Below are 15720 nucleotides of genomic sequence, written 5' to 3'. Positions count from 1 at the left end.
AAATATTTAAACAGTTGTGCAAGGAAGGACATGGAAGTTACTTATAATCAGAACTGTGTCATGTGGGTTTAGCAGTTTGGTGATGAATTTCAGAAGCTGCCCTTCACCCTTTCAGCTGCAGGGAGGTACAGTGAGCATTAGCAAGTGCCCAAAATGATCACCAGAAGGCATTTCAGGGTTGGCATGATGGGCTCTGGCCGTATCCTTGGGAACAAACAGCTCACCAACCCCACAGCCATATCTGACACGAGGTGAGTCACTGCCCTGCTTCCTGCTGAGTCTCACCTTTCCTCACAAATAATCCCTGTGGGCTTTTTCTGCAGCAGGATGCATCAGTGCAGGGGCTGAGCAGAGAATGGATCCATTTTCTTCCTCCTTTGGGGTGATATTTCCAGGTCAGGGAGGAGCTGTGCTGGTTCTGGTGCTGCCAGAGGAAGTCAGGGAAAATCAGTGCTGTCCAACAGAGCAATGAATTGCTCACAGTGTCTGTGAGAGCAGACAATCTATTAGGAACTATACCAAATAGAGCTGCTTGAAGAGTTTGTTCACGTAGAGCAAGTTTCAGCTGAGCCAATTCACTCGTCCTGGTTATAAATAACATGTGTTTCAGGCAGTCTCCTCATGTGCATATCTGGAGCCCTGGGTAGGAAACCAAGGTCTTTTTCAGCTCTCTCCAGACTGCATTCCCCACAGACTTGTAAAATGTCTCATAATCAGCAGCATTGTGCTTTGTGGAAGGCAGGAGGGATGAGGCATTTTTTCCAAGCTGTTAATTTCAAATTGTCTGCTGTTACATCATGTGTATATACACAGGGTTTTAATGGCAAATAATGCCTTGTCATGGTAATGAACTCCCTTTCTTTCTACAGGTTTCATCTGGGGAGAAATCAAGGAAATGTGGGATGGTGGATTCAATGAGTACGTGCATGACTGGTGGAATCTGATGGATTTTGCAATGAACTCCCTCTATCTTGCCACTATCTCCCTCAAAATTGTTGCCTATGTCAAGGTACAGTGACTTGGGAGAGGGAATTTGTAATGTGCTGGTGAGAGCTGTGGTACACAGGGTACAAACTATTCAAATCAAAATCACAAAGCAAAGAAAATAGCAGCTTTTCAAGCAGTCCAATTTTGAATATTCACCTGGAAAGCTATTTTGTTTGGAGAATGAACATCCTGCTCGTTCTGACTCTTTGATTAAAAGTTAAATAGATTGTTTGGGCACTGGGGAGAAATTTCTCCACTTTCTGTGCCTTTTGCAGCTACTCAGTTGCCAAGGCACTTTTTGTTTTCTGTGCTGGCACCTCCTTCAACAATGCATAGTGAAAACATGGCTTTTAAATAAAATGGTAAAGGGAAAACAAGAACAGGGTTACCTGAAAACTTCTAGAACCAAGCTTCATAATCTGTATGATCCTACAGATCTGGAGATTAGTGATCAAAAGTTTGTGACAGGTCTACTGAGAAGAGCAAGACTGTTATTAGGAGGCTTCTCTCTGATAATCTGATATAAAGGGGTCAAGTCACTCTTCAATATGTAACCTGTGGGCAGGGAAGTGACAAAGGAGCAAGCTGGAGCTTTAACACCCTGTGGGTTCTTCCCTGTCATGTTCCATTTGCGGTGAGAGCCCACATCAGAGCTCATTCTCAAAAGCACCTTATTATGATTATAATTATGATTATTATAATTATGATTCTCAGTGTATCTGTTGGTGCTATGCTCAATTTGGATTTGGCCTTATAGACTGCTGATAGTTGTGTTGTGTTGCCCAGATAAAAGGAAGTGTTTTTATTTTCAGAGTAACTGGAAAACAAATCCCCTCACACTTAGTGCATTGGTCAAATGCTGGTGTGATAGCTAATTTGAAAATCACACTTAAAACCTAGGACTTCAATTTTTAACTACAGTAGTGTCTAATAGAGCTGAAAAAAAAAAGCTAATGAGAAATAGTTTTTGAAGTTGTTTACCATGAAGAGTTATCAAATTTACCATGAAGAGTTATCAAAAAAACATTTATAAACTTCTGATGCTCCAAATTAGCATATGCACAGGGTTTGAAGCCAGGGGATGGCCTGAAGCACTTTTCCTTCTGTCTCCCTTTTTCAAAGGCAAGACACAAAAGTAAAATTCCTTATGCAACAGCTCTCTTTGGCTTCAGCTGGAGCTTCGTGCTTGGCCTACTTCTTCCCCTGCTATGAATCAGCAGCAGCTTCTCTGCAGTCAGTGGAATTACTCAGGTGTAAATCAGCAACTGGGATCTGCTCCTTGGCCACTTTTCCCAGCTTTGTAAGGTCTCCACTTCTGCCAGCCCAGCTCCCAATAAGCAGGACAAGCCCTTCCCCAGAGCAGCCTTGTTTAGTCCTGCCCAGCAGGCAGAAGGGAAGAAGAGGAGAAAATTTCCCCAAGCCCATTGACTCCAGAGTGCAAACAGCCCTGCTATGGGGCCTTTGTTAAATCCTGGAGGCTGCAGTCCTGGTGAGTCAGATTTTCAAAGGGAAAAGCTTTTAAGCTGGTTGCTGCTCCCTGAAGAGGCAGCTCTGTAACAGCATCAAAGCAGGAACAGATTATGTCTTTTATTCTCCCAGCATTCAGAACCAGGGAGGAAATTACAGACTTGAAAGGTTGGTCTTTAAACCATAAGCAATGCAAAAAAAAAAAAAAAAAAAAAAGCTGGAAATGGTAAAATGCATGGACAAAACTAAAAATGTTACCAATCTGGTTCTTCCTCACACACAAATTGCTAGAGGAGCTGTGCATCCAGGGGTTGTGCAGTCACACACTGGGATGCAACTCCCAGCCAAAGCCCAGCCCCAGAGGAGATGCAGCTCTGTTTGTGCTCCCTGTAACAGCCACAGAAACGTGCAGGCCAACCCCAAAACCCCACGGGCCAGCACACAAAGGAGGATTGGCAGGAACAGATCAGTTTGAGCCCAGATCAAACCCTCCTGGGTTAAACCTGGCCCATCTCAGGTCAGCTCCTGATGAGGGCCATGCCAGGCAATTCTGAGAGGTGCAGAAAATCTTCTGAAACACATTTGTGACGGTGTTCACAGGGGTTTTCGGATTGGGGAAGAGACGAGGATCTGACTCCATGTTTCAGAAGGCTGATTTATTATTTTATGATATATATTACATTAAAACTATACTAAAAGAATAGAAGAAAAGGTTTAATCAGAAGGCTAGCTAAGAATAGAATAGGTAACAATGATAACAAAGGTTTGTGGCTTGGCTCTCTGTCCGAGCCAGCTGACTGTGATTGGCCATTAATTACAAACATCCAAGATGGGCCAATCCCAGATGCACCTGTTGCATTCCACAGCAGCAGATAATCATTGTTTACATTTTGTTCCTGAGGCCTCCCAGCTTCTCAGGAGGAAAAATCCTAAGGAAAGGATTTTTCATAGAAGATGTCTGTGACACATGTGGTCACAGAAGTCCCCTCTGCCCTGTGTCACTCAGTGTGCTCTGCAGTGTGAGGGTTTGTAACATTGATAATGGCTACAAAACATTTTGCAACATGATTTTTTATTTATAGAACAGCCCTGAGCTGGAAGAGGCTGGGATATATGCCAATATACCATATTCTAACACTTCTTAGAACTTCAAAGGATTACATGGACATTTAACTTTCTGCCAAATAGCAGAAAAAATAAATTGCATACTGACACTAAATGCTTTCCATCCTTGTTTTTATGTGAAGACTTTTTTTTCCTTGATTTGACTGGTTCCAAGACCTGGCTCTAATATTGTCTGATACCAATGGAATCTTCAGTCTAATTATAGGGTAGAAATACTTTCTTAATCAGTTTCCATTTGCTGCATTGAATTATCGTGTAATGAGGAAAGGTAAATGGGACAGCATGGTGTAATTTATTTGTACAAGTCTGTGTATATCTCTGCTGTGTTTCATCTTTTGAACAGACACAAAACCAAACTACTCCAGCCTTCCCAGATACCCAGCTTCATTAGATAACTCTGAAATCTGCTGTTTCTCTGTTACCTGTGATGCCAGGCTGCTCTGATGCTATTTGCCAAGCGAGGAGATACCATCAGTTCATAAAGGACTAAAATATTACATTAATGACATAAACATTGCTTTATTTATTTATTGCTTTAAATATTGCACAGAAGAGTGTGCCACACCTCTTTTTAAGGCAATATTTTAAAATATTAAATACTTTAAAAAATACTAATACCTTTAAAAAAGCTATTTTCCACATACTTTTATGTGCAATCTGTGCTAAACCTTAGCAGAGAGCCCTGGGCTGCTGTATCCAGCCAGCCTGAAGAGGGGAATTGGGAATAACTGTGCAAATCTGCTGTCCAGAAGCAAATCTGCTTCCCAATCCCACCCACCCCCACTGCTGGATATCCACAAAAAGTTCACCTCTCTGCCTGTTTGTAGGCATTTGAAGACCCATCTTCAAATCAAGTTAACAGGCTCAGGCCATGATGTTCATGTAATAAAGAACAGTTTGGAAATGTCAGAAGCAATCCGAGGTCATGCTGAAATGCCTTTGTATCATGTCTCATCTCCTTCATACAGAGGGATAGTTTGAAATATCAACCTGCTTTTTGCTGAGCCCTTGAAAAAACTGGGAGCCCTTGAATTCACTGGAGTTTGTGTATTGGACCTTCAGGTTTAAATAGAAAGTCTCTGCAATCTCGAACTGTCAGTGTGATATTGGTGCCATTTCCTTTTCTGAGGTAGCAGAATTATTTTAGGAGCCCTAAACCATCCCAGACACGCTGGTTATGGTTTGAGCTGTGTTATCCTGAGTGCAGTTCTGCCTTTTTATGCATGGTAAATGAGCGGAGACAAATGTTAAAAGGACAATTATTCCTTGATGTTAAATGTCTTTGACTCCATTCTCCGTGCCACTGTCGTTAAGGCAGAGCAGTTACATTTCACATTTCACAGAGCAGTTACATTTTACAGAACCAATCTTTTGTGGTACCTGCTCGCATCTGGCTGCACTTTGCTCAGAAAATGCTTCTGCTTTTACAGCTACATTACAAACCCAGTTAATGTTGTAATTGATGCACTCAACTGTACCCAGTTTCAGCTGTAATTAAGACCTCTGCTTTAGCAACTCTCCTAAAATTGCCATGACAAATTAACTAATAAGAAAATTAATACGAAAAAAGCCTTTTGGTTCTGGGCTGCCTGCTTTTTTTTTTTTTTTTTTTTTGAGATTACATGGGAAGGAAAGCATCCAATAGTTCACTGCTTTTCTTCTTCCCTTCCTTCTCCCTGCCTCCCATTGTTCCTGGAATGTGCAGTGTTTATAATGTGCAGACATATTTAGCAGGAGAAAGAACAAAAGTAATTGGAAATTTACATCTGAAACATGCTAAAATCTGCACCCCTTTAAACGTTGAAAGATAAGGAGGTTGTGTATGAAGCCATGGACATAAGGAACCCACAGACTGTGAACTCAAAAGTAAAACAAATTTTTAAAAATCCTAATTTTTCAGTTTAGGCTAAAAACAGCCAACATACCCAAAGCCTCTAAAGAAAAACTGGTCCTACATCTCTCACCATCAGGGGGTCATAATGTAGTAGCCACAATTAATAAAAAAGCATCTTTAAACCTTCATTTCTACCCTCATCAAGTCAGCTTCAGTCCTGAATCCTGACAATGAGCCTGACAGCAGCTGGGGTGTAAGGGGTTAAATGTGGCCTCAGCTCTCTTCACAGAGGATTTTTCCTGGGGAAGGCAATGAGGACCTCAGAGAAGAAGAAAAAACAATTCTTATCTCTATTCCCTGCTCCTGTTTTTGCACGTGTGGAACGTGTTATGGAGATTGTTTACCCAAAGTGACTTGGTTAATTGGACATGGGTGAAAGTGGTTTTGAGTGATTAGCCAGTCACTCAAAGCTGTGTCCTGGCTGTCTCAGACAGTCACAGGCTTTTCTTTAGTATCTTTAGTATAGTATAGTATAATATAATATGGTATGGTATGGTATGGTATGCTATGCTATGCTATGGTATAGTATAGTATAGTATAGTATAGTATAGTATCTCTTTAGTATAGTTTTAATATAGTTTTTATAGTTTTTTAGTATAGTTTTAATGTAGTATTAGTGTAATATAATTAGTTTAATTTTAATTAGTGTGAATATAGTGTAATATATTAAAATTAACTATAGTGTAATATAGTATAGTTTTAATAAAGCCATTGTTCAGCCTTCTGAATCATGGAGTCAGAGCACATTATTCCCAGCATTGAGGCCTCCTTGCAACAATAGTTAAAAGCTTTTTTTGTGCCACAGTACCTGGTTAGGATTTACCTGCAAAGTGTTGGGTCAGTGGGTGTGACCTTGGAGTGGAGTTTCCTCAGAGTCATTACACCTCATCTCACTTTTCTGCCCTTGTTCTTTGTTCCTTCCTGCCAGTACAACGGCTCTCGCCCGCGGGAGGAGTGGGAGATGTGGCACCCGACCCTGATTGCAGAAGCTCTGTTTGCAATATCCAACATCCTCAGCTCCCTGCGCCTCATCTCCCTGTTTACAGCCAACTCGCACCTGGGACCCCTGCAGATTTCTCTGGGACGCATGCTGCTAGACATCCTCAAATTCCTTTTTATCTACTGCCTGGTGCTTCTGGCTTTTGCCAACGGACTGAACCAGCTTTATTTTTATTATGAGACCAGTGCCTCGGAGGAACCCAACAACTGCAAGGGGATCCGATGTGAGAAACAGAACAATGCCTTCTCCACGTAAGACATCCTCTCTTTCTGCTTCTGAGGCTGCTTCGCCTGTCCCCTGCCTGTCACTGCACTGACAGAGCCTGTATTTATTCATTTGCAAGTGCCAGGTGAGGTGGTTGGCCCTGCAGGAAAGGTGGGAGTTAAGTGGGGCAGACACTGTGCTGAGCTCTGCTGTCACAGACTTTCGCTCAGGTCTGGCACTTGGAGACCTTTTAGTTCTGGCCCAAGGGGTTTCCCTGCATGATCCTGCAACTTGAATCTTGTTATGACTATGCACAATTTCAGTAGATTTGAGAAAGGAAGTGTAATTTTGCCACAGTGATTGTTTTACCTAGTTACTGAAGAAAGGAGGAGAACCTGAATAAAATGAAGAAAATAAGGAATAAACCTGTTTATTAATAAATAATGTGCCTGCAGCAACCACAACAATCTCACCTAGACCATTTTTATGGATACGTGATGTTGCAGGCTTCTCTGATTTCCTTGCAGACTAAAATCCCAGCAGAACCTTTTTTTTTTTTTTTTGCTGGTACTTTGCTGAGATGCTGGCATGGAAATTGCTGTGAGGACATCTGGCAGAGCTGAAAGAGCGAGCACATGCTGAAAAATGACATGAATTGTCTTGCTGATGTATTTGTTTTAATTACTAATAGTAGAAATAATTATAATAATCAGCCCCCACCCGATTGTTCTTGCTGCTTGCACAGTACTTAACTCACAATGGCAGGAGAAATAAATAAAGCACGGGCTAGAAAAAGGCCCACGCCCTGCAAACAAGCAAAACAAAACTGTTGTCCACCACTTTATGCTAAATTAAATAAAACTTGAAATGATGCCCAATAATTCTCCTCCCTCTGTCAGCTGAAGGTTTGGGGTTAAGACAGGATTTGGGATGTATTTGCACTGTTATCAAAAACAGATGATGGCTCAGGCCACGTGACTTGGTTGGGAGAGGAGAGGTTCCAGCTTTGTCCTGTGGGCTCTCTCCTAGAAGAAATACGGAATTTTCATGGGATAGAGCCCATCCTTCAAGAGCAGCAGGCCCTGGTACAGCAGACATGTGCCATTTCCCACTGCAGAACAGGAACACCACGGGCTTGATTAATTTTCTCATGAAACCCATCTCTGTCTGAGGGAAGTGAATGGACCTGCATTGTGCTAATGAAAAACAGAATTAAAGATTTCAGACCTTTTGCTGTTTTAGCTGCCTCACATGACCCAGAAATGTGTTGTGCTGCCCTGGCAAAGGAATTAAATTAAATAACAAAATTATTCCTTGATCTGCGTCCATAGTGATGCAGCAGCCAGAGGGAGGAAGGTTTGGCCAGCACAGTGTGTGTAAAGGGGTAAATTCTACCTCAGGAAGGGTCAAGCCTACGAAATCCAGTACCAAACCTTGCCTTTCTCTGGAGCTGTGCTGAACAGATGTGTTCAGTTCTGGTTTGGGCCTGCCACCTCTGCACACTGGGTTTTTTATAGATTTCATTGTGTCAGGTAAGTGGAGAAAGCAACAGCAGGATTTGACTGAAGAAAAAGAACATTGGGCCAGCAGGGAAAGAAAAAAAGCAAATCAACCAACCAACCATCCTGAAGTCTGTAAGAAGGTGTAATGTCTTGAGAGCTAAAAATTATACAAGAAACACTTAGCAGAAAGTGTGTCGATCAGCTTAAATACAAACCACAATTCCTGCCACCCTAACGTTCATTTAAACCCCCTGCCAGGGGAATGTAGCACAGAAAGGAAATTGAGGGGGCTCAGCGTTTGTGGCAGAGGTTTGTGTAAAACAAAGTCCCAGTGGGAGGGGATCCATTAGGAGTGAGGTCTCCTGGCAGGGGACAGAACACTCTGCAGGTACTTTTTGTTTGAGGCTCGCTTAAGAAATTTATTTAACGTGTTCTTAAAAGTTTAAATGGTCTTTATTAACACCCCCGGCACAAGCTGACATTTGGCTGGGGAGCAGATGCACAGCACGGGGCAGTGGCTGGGAAGGAGCAGCTGCAGATCCAAATGTTGTTTTGGGGGGGAAGCAAAGGAGGCTGGAGCCAGTCCAGGCAGGGCTGGGGACCCTGACTTTGCTCATGGCTCATTCCTTATGAAGGAATAAATCTGCAAAGCTCTGAATCAGTGCACTTTGATTCCCACCAGCATTCCTGGGCTCACAATGAGCTCTAATTCTTCCAGGGGAGCAAAGAGGACGCCCCTGGTGTGTGTGCAGCTTGTGTCAAGTGTGACACCTATTTACTGCCACGTTATTTCCTATTACTCTCAAAGGGTGGGATTAACGTTTTCTTGGCGATGAAATTTTCTGTATTGCACACACAGATCATGGAAAAGTAATATTCCTTTGTGACAGCAACGAGGGGAAGTAATGAATAATTTAAGGCTTTCTGCTTTGGCCTTGCCATCCCTCAGAAAGCAGAGTGCCTGCTGCTTAGGCAGATGATTGGAAAATATGTTTATAGCTGTGATGCTGGCAACTGAAGGGGGGAGAGGAGAGTGAGGAAGAGGAGGAAGGGGTGGAGGAAGTCACACCTCCCTGCCTGCTGTGTCCTTCTCTCTGCCATTCCCTGGGCACAGGTTCCTGTGGGACAGGGGGCACTTGCTCTCCCTAAGCCACCATGGAGAGTGGTGGAGCTTTGAGAATTCTTCTGTTTGATTAGGATTCAAAATACACTCAGCAAGACATGAGAGCCTCTCAATCACCATTTCCAAAATTCTGTTTCTTTATAGCTGCTTCTCCAAAGGAGTGTGAGCCTGCCCTGAAACATGGGCTGTGAAAAGAGGCTGTGGACCTGTCCTGTCATTGAACACTGAGGACACAGCACCTCACAGCATCCTCACTGCTCTGCAGAGCTGCAGGAACCACTTGGTGTCTTTGTCAAGGGCACTACATGTGCATATTTGCTTTAGTCTGGGCCCAGATTACACACCTGGGTAATATTGTGCATCCAGAACAACGCACTGATCGCTTCTAAAACTGATTTCAGTTCAGTGACTAGAACCCCTGTCTCTCTTGTACCTACAGCCCAAGTAGTATTTCTACTATTAATAGTAAAAATATTATAAATATTTTAAAAGACGGCTAGCACTCCACCACTTCTAGTAAAGAAATGCTTGGCATTCTTTGGTTAATCTGTATTTTACTACCTTAGTTATTTAATAAGCCTAACAAACAGCCTGAGCTTTGGGATAAAGGTTTTTTGCTTTAAAGCATCTTTATGATTTTGGCCAGTGAAAAACATAAGCTACATCCACAAAGTATAAACAGAATCCTCATAAAAGGCATGGGGATACATGTGAACAAATGCCTGGAGATGATGGGAGAACAGATTCCTGGTATGTCAAGCAAAGCATCTGAATTATTCATATTGATGTGTCTAGAAGTTGCATTTGAAAACATCTGCTGACCTCAGGCCAAAATGGGAACTCTTAAACAGGCATATAAATGTCATTTTTGGATGATATAAATGCCATATTTTGGCAAGCCAAAACAAAGATGCCCAAATAGAGCAATTACTTCGATTGCTGATTGCGCATCTGACGTGACTGCGAAAGGTCACTGGAAGCACAGAGACCTGGGATGATCTCACCAGCTCAGTGGGGTCAGCTCTGGTTCATCTAGGGAAGGAGGCCTTCAGAAGAAGAGAAACCCTTGAGCTGAATTAATGTGATGACTCTCTTCCATCTGAGTCATTACCGGGCTGTGGTTGCAGGGTTTTGCCAGGGACTCTGCCCGTGGTGGGTGGCAGCTGCTGCTCCAACCACTGAGCCACCAGCGTTTTGGGCAGGTGTATTCCAAACACAGCAGAGTTTTGGGCAGGTGCTTTGTGAGCAGAACAGCATTTTGGGCAGATGTATTGCAAACAGAGCAGTGTTTAGGGCAGATGTATTCCAAACACAGCAGCATTTTGGGCAGGTGCGTTGCAAACAGGACAGTTTTGGACAGGTGCACTGCAAACACAGTATCATTTTGGGCAGGTATATTCCAAATAGAGTAGTGTTTTTGGGCAAGTGCATTGCAAACAGAGCAGCAGTGTTTTGGACGGGTGTATTCCAAATACAGCAGTAGTTTGTGCATGTGCACTGCAAACACAGTATCATTTTGGGCAGGTGCACTGCAAATAGAGAAGCATTTTGGGCAGGTGTGTTCCAAACACAGCAGCACTTTGGGCAGGTGTATTCCAAATACAGCAGAGTTTTGGGCAGGTGCACTGCAAACAGAGCAGCATTTTGGGCAGGTGCATTGCAAACAGAGCAGTTTTGGACAGGTGCACTGCAGACAGAGCAGTATTTTGGGCAGGTGCACAGCAGCATTTTAGGCAGACCTACTGCAAACAAAGTAGCATTTCAGGCAGGTGTACTGCAAACAGAGCAGTGTTTTGGGCAGGTGTGTTCCAAACAGAGCAAAGGTGCAAATGCTGTGATTTCTGCCATGTCCCACCTCGTGGTGCCTTGTTGTTGTGCACTGTTCACTGCTGCAGTCACGCCTGGGGATGGGCTCCCTGAGCATTTATCCTGCAGACATGTTAATGATGCAGGCACTGATTAAACAGGAGAGTTTATAGATAGCAGCAGCATCGCAGCGTGGCAATTTTAATTAAATGGAATATATTGTGGCTGTTCTGTGCAGAGTGCAGAGTGGGAAAGGGAGCCTTGGGTCCCTTGGGGAAGTTGTGCTCGCTGCATCTCACAAGATTGTGGTCTGGGCTCCTGGACAGACAGCAAATGCTGCTGATGGGACAGCTCTCACATGCATTGGCTGGTGGGTCACTCTGGCTGAGCACAGGCTGTCCCCAGGGAGGGATAAAAGGCTGTGCTAGGTGATGTCTCCCAATATCTGTGTGGGAAAAGATCATTTTCCACCCCCCAGCATCAGGTAGCCAGCTAAAAATCTGTTTTCTTTGCAGGCTTTTCGAGACCCTCCAGTCACTCTTCTGGTCTGTGTTTGGGCTGCTGAATCTCTACGTGACCAACGTGAAAGCCAGACACGAGTTCACTGAGTTTGTTGGGGCCACGATGTTTGGGACCTACAACGTCATCTCCCTCGTTGTGCTGCTGAACATGCTCATAGCCATGATGAACAACTCCTACCAGCTCATTGCTGTGAGTTACCCCTTCTCTTTCTGCTGGCATTTCTCCCTCTGTGCCTCATTTGTCTGACTTGCAGCACATGGGTCCCTTCGGGGCTGCTGGAGAGCGCTGCCCCCAGGTTCTGCCAGCAGGTAGCTGGGATTTCTGCTCAGCAGCCTGAATCATGCCTGAGGAGGAGGTTTTGCTCTGTTTGTAAAGCTGGAAAAGGCTCATGGGCTGTGATCTGCCCCTGTCTCCTCCTGTGGAGGGACCTTGCTGACCACCTTGGTATATAAAGGGAAACTTCCCACTGCTTCCTGATGTTTGGTTAGAACCTGGGGGGTGGGTGTTGTGGTGTATTTTTTTATCCTATTTCTGCTTTCTCATGTGAAACCATGTGTGTCAGGAGCCCAGTCCTGCAATTTCTTTTTCCACAGTCTCTTCCCACTTGAAATTAGATCATGTCCATGTGTAATACCAGAGTCTCCTGTCTGTGTGAGATTCCTGAGTGATCCCAGTGCAGGATGGATCTGAGCTGAGGCAGCTCGGGGCTGTAGAGCCTTTATCAAACTGAACTTTCATTTGAATGCTCAAAACTGTTTTCCCCACTGTAATCTCATTCTGTGTACCCAAAAGCCAATCTGTACCTTGATGATTAAATTTGTCAACAGACTGAAAGCTAAAGCAGCGTGGCTCTGCATTTTAAGGCTCTTTAGGTCAGGAACAGTATGGAAGGAAGCAAAATCTTGTGTGCACAGGAGTTCAGATAAATCAGTGGGCACTTACTCTCCATTGTGACCACTAACACGATGGTTTGGAGACAGGGAGGTGCTGAACTGCTCTGCTGCAGCATCTGGGAGCAAAACAGGAATGGGGGAAGCTGTTTGTGTCCCTGCCTGGTCACTCAGTACACATAGATAGAGTAGAAGCTTCCTCCTCTGCTTTGAGTGACTCTTGTTTTATTCTGGAAGATAAACCAGAGCAAAAACAGAACCAGAAGCAGTTCTCCTACAATTTCCATTTCCAAATTCCTGGACAAGTCTCCGGGGATGTGTGTGGGTGAGTTCCTTTCCTGGCTGAAGCACAGAGGGGAGTATTGAGTTGTTTTCTTGAACAGGTTCCACAATTGTTGTTGATTATCTGCTGATTCAAGTGGTTCCTAAATTCACTCGGTCAAATTGCTGATTCTTTTGGACATCTGATCTTTATCATGGTAAAAAGTATGAGAAAAACTGGACCACTGACCTTCCAGATGAGCAGAAAAGCAGTTTATCACAAAGGCATTTATCAGTCTGTTTCAATGCTTCCAGTGCTTTTTTTTTGTTCACTGCTACTCCTCACATTCCAGGGAGACTGGAATGAGGGACAGAAAACAAAGATTCTCTCCTTGGCCATTTTCTCCAATTCCCTTTCCTTTATTGTCATCGAACAGGCTTGTCACTAAGACAAAGGCCCAGCCTAAGACTGGCACAAGAATAGCAGTATTTGCTATTCACTGGGCCACAAACCACTCATCATTCTTTCCCCTGAATAATTCCAGTGATGCAATGACACATTACACACAATCCCACATGAATTAGAGGGACCCATCATAACAATTAACTGAAGAGAAGGGTCCAGGGAGGGCTGTCGTGGTAATGGTTTTGTGTCTGGAGCAGCTGGCAGAGGGACTGGCCCCATCAGAGAGTCTGCCCTTGACAGAGCCGGGGCTGGAGGGCTGAACTCTCCAGATAACTGAGGCAAAGCATGGAGTTCAGCGAGCAGCATGAGCCCCTGCTTGGGAAAATGACGCTGGAAATGCTGCAGGAGATTTTGCTGTCTGTAGGAGCATTGGGGGTAGGATGGTCAGGATGTACCGAGACAGAGATCTCTGCAGCCAGGGCTGGAACTTGGGGTTTATTGCAAAGGGCCTGGGTGCAGGGCCCTGCTGGGATTTGGGGTTTATGGCAAAGGGCCTGGGTGCAGGGCCCTGCTGGGAGCTGCCAAACACAGCTCAGAGCAGCAAAGAGAGAAGAGAGGGGGAGAGAGCAAGAGGGTAAGAGAGCAAAAGGGTAAGAGTGCGAGGTTCCCGTTACAACACAATAAATCTTCTTCTGTGTTGAATATCCTAATTCTCACTAACCAGTCAAGATACAAATTCTATAGCATTTCCATACAACCTATAAGAATCACTACATTACCATACTGTGATACATTTTAAACCCTAAAAACTCCTCTTTGGGCCCCTTCTGCCAAGCTGTAGGGTCTGCTCTGACCCTTGGGCCTGTCTGCAAGCAGAGGGTGTTGTTCCATCAAAAGGGGATCACCTTCAGCTGGCCATGCCATTGTTTTCCAGTTGTTCAGCAACTGAGGTATCTCAAAGCTTGCTTTCATTTCAATCTTGCTTATAGTTTCCATATTCTCAAAATCTTTTGCCAGGCAATCATATTTATAAGGCTTTCCCGTTTCATCTTCCCTGACAGTCGTCACTGAAAGTGTCTGGCTGCAGGTGATGCTGAGGGCAGTGACATTTCCTGGGAAGGCAGGAGGGAGACACTTCCCATCTCTGCCCAGCTGCATTCCTGCATCCTTCTTCCTCTCAGGGACACACTTCCTTCGAGTGTCTCCTCAGGGCAAACATCAATTAATCTCTCCCCCGAAGAAAACAAGTCGTTAATAAACGTTGAGCTTTACAAATGTGGGGCATTAATTAACCTCCTGTAATCAGGTTCACCCCCTGCTGAATGACAGCAGGCTGGGTGCTAGACTGGGCATTTCTCCCTCCTGGTATTTATATTGCAGTGGGTACACGTGGAATGACAGAATTCCAGGGGGAAGGAGGGGAAGGAGTCCTTGGGGTGGGGTGCAGGTCTTCCTCTGCATCAGCAGGAAATCCTGTGCCTGAGCATCACTGCAGAGCAATAAAACAGATGTGGGGATGAGATGAGAGTGCATCTCTGCTGCTGACTCCCTGCAGTGGAGTGCTGAGGACATCTTCATTAATCCTGTTTGTTAATTAGCCCTAGGCACTGCTGCAATGCAAACAGGCTTTCTCCTCTCCTGCAGGGACAAGTACACCTAATGCATTTGTAGCAGTTATTTTTCAGGTCAGCTTTTCTCCTGTACTCACATATAAGTTTTTGGCTGGGAGGTTTGAGAAAGGAGAATTTGGGCTGCTCCTCCTTGACCCTTCCTTGTGTCTCCCCAGTCTGGGGATTAGGGCTTGGTGTTTAATTAGGCACTGCAGGCACACAGCACGAAAGCACCAATGTCTGTGGAAGGCAGAGCAGGGCAAGCAAAGAGTAAAACCTTTGCTTCAAGTGGTTTTTGACTCAGAGAAGGAGAAACTTTTCTGCCATAATTTTGTTGGTTTTTTCCTCAGCTGTTTCAGACTTCAATAAACACATACTTCCAGGAGTGCCCTGAAGCAGTTTCAATATCGATTATTTCCAGACAGCCCATTTTTCTCCTTTGCCAAACCATACTTTGGTTATGGCAGACACCATCTTTCACCAAGAAAGCAAACAAAATCCAAATGCAATGCCCCAGATTTCCATACTTCTCGTGCTGTTTCAATATGGGAAGATCAGAATGTTTTATACAAGCAGCACAGGATGCAGTGGGATGTTATGCACTGCCAGCTCCCTCATCTCAATACCTTCCAGACATGACAGAAATGCCATTAGCCGAGGATGGGAAGAGGAATTTGTCACAATCACAAGAGGAAGGACAAGGGAATGATGTGAGGGTGCCCAGGTGGCTGCATCATTTGTAAGTGGCAGAAAGTAAGTGAGTGGGTGATGAGGACACTTTGTGTGATGGGCTGTTTCTCATCATGTCATACAATCCTCCTGCCAGATGCTCATTTTTTTTTCAGAATAAGGGGCATAGTTGGTGTTCCTGAGGGTGCAGGTGCATTTTGGCCCTGGGGGTGCCCTTGGGTGTGAGGGTGTTC

At 44.4% G+C, this 15720-nt stretch overlaps 1 protein-coding gene across 2 annotated transcripts in view; it reads left to right on the top strand.

Moving 5' to 3' along the window:
• Window positions 1-15720, top strand: part of TRPC5 (transient receptor potential cation channel subfamily C member 5) — a 104721-nt gene that overhangs the window by 66994 nt on the left and 22007 nt on the right. For both annotated transcript variants that reach the window (XM_058032918.1, XM_058032919.1), the window contains exons 5-7: window positions 870-1009; window positions 6402-6724; window positions 11624-11819. In XM_058032918.1, the coding sequence (XP_057888901.1) occupies window positions 870-1009; window positions 6402-6724; window positions 11624-11819 (659 nt within the window). The remainder of the gene's footprint in view (window positions 1-869; window positions 1010-6401; window positions 6725-11623; window positions 11820-15720) is intronic.

This window comes from Melospiza georgiana, chromosome 12, assembly GCF_028018845.1.
Source record: "Melospiza georgiana isolate bMelGeo1 chromosome 12, bMelGeo1.pri, whole genome shotgun sequence".
NCBI classification, from domain to species: domain Eukaryota; kingdom Metazoa; phylum Chordata; class Aves; order Passeriformes; family Passerellidae; genus Melospiza; species Melospiza georgiana.
This window is presented reverse-complemented; position numbering and strand designations above follow the sequence as displayed.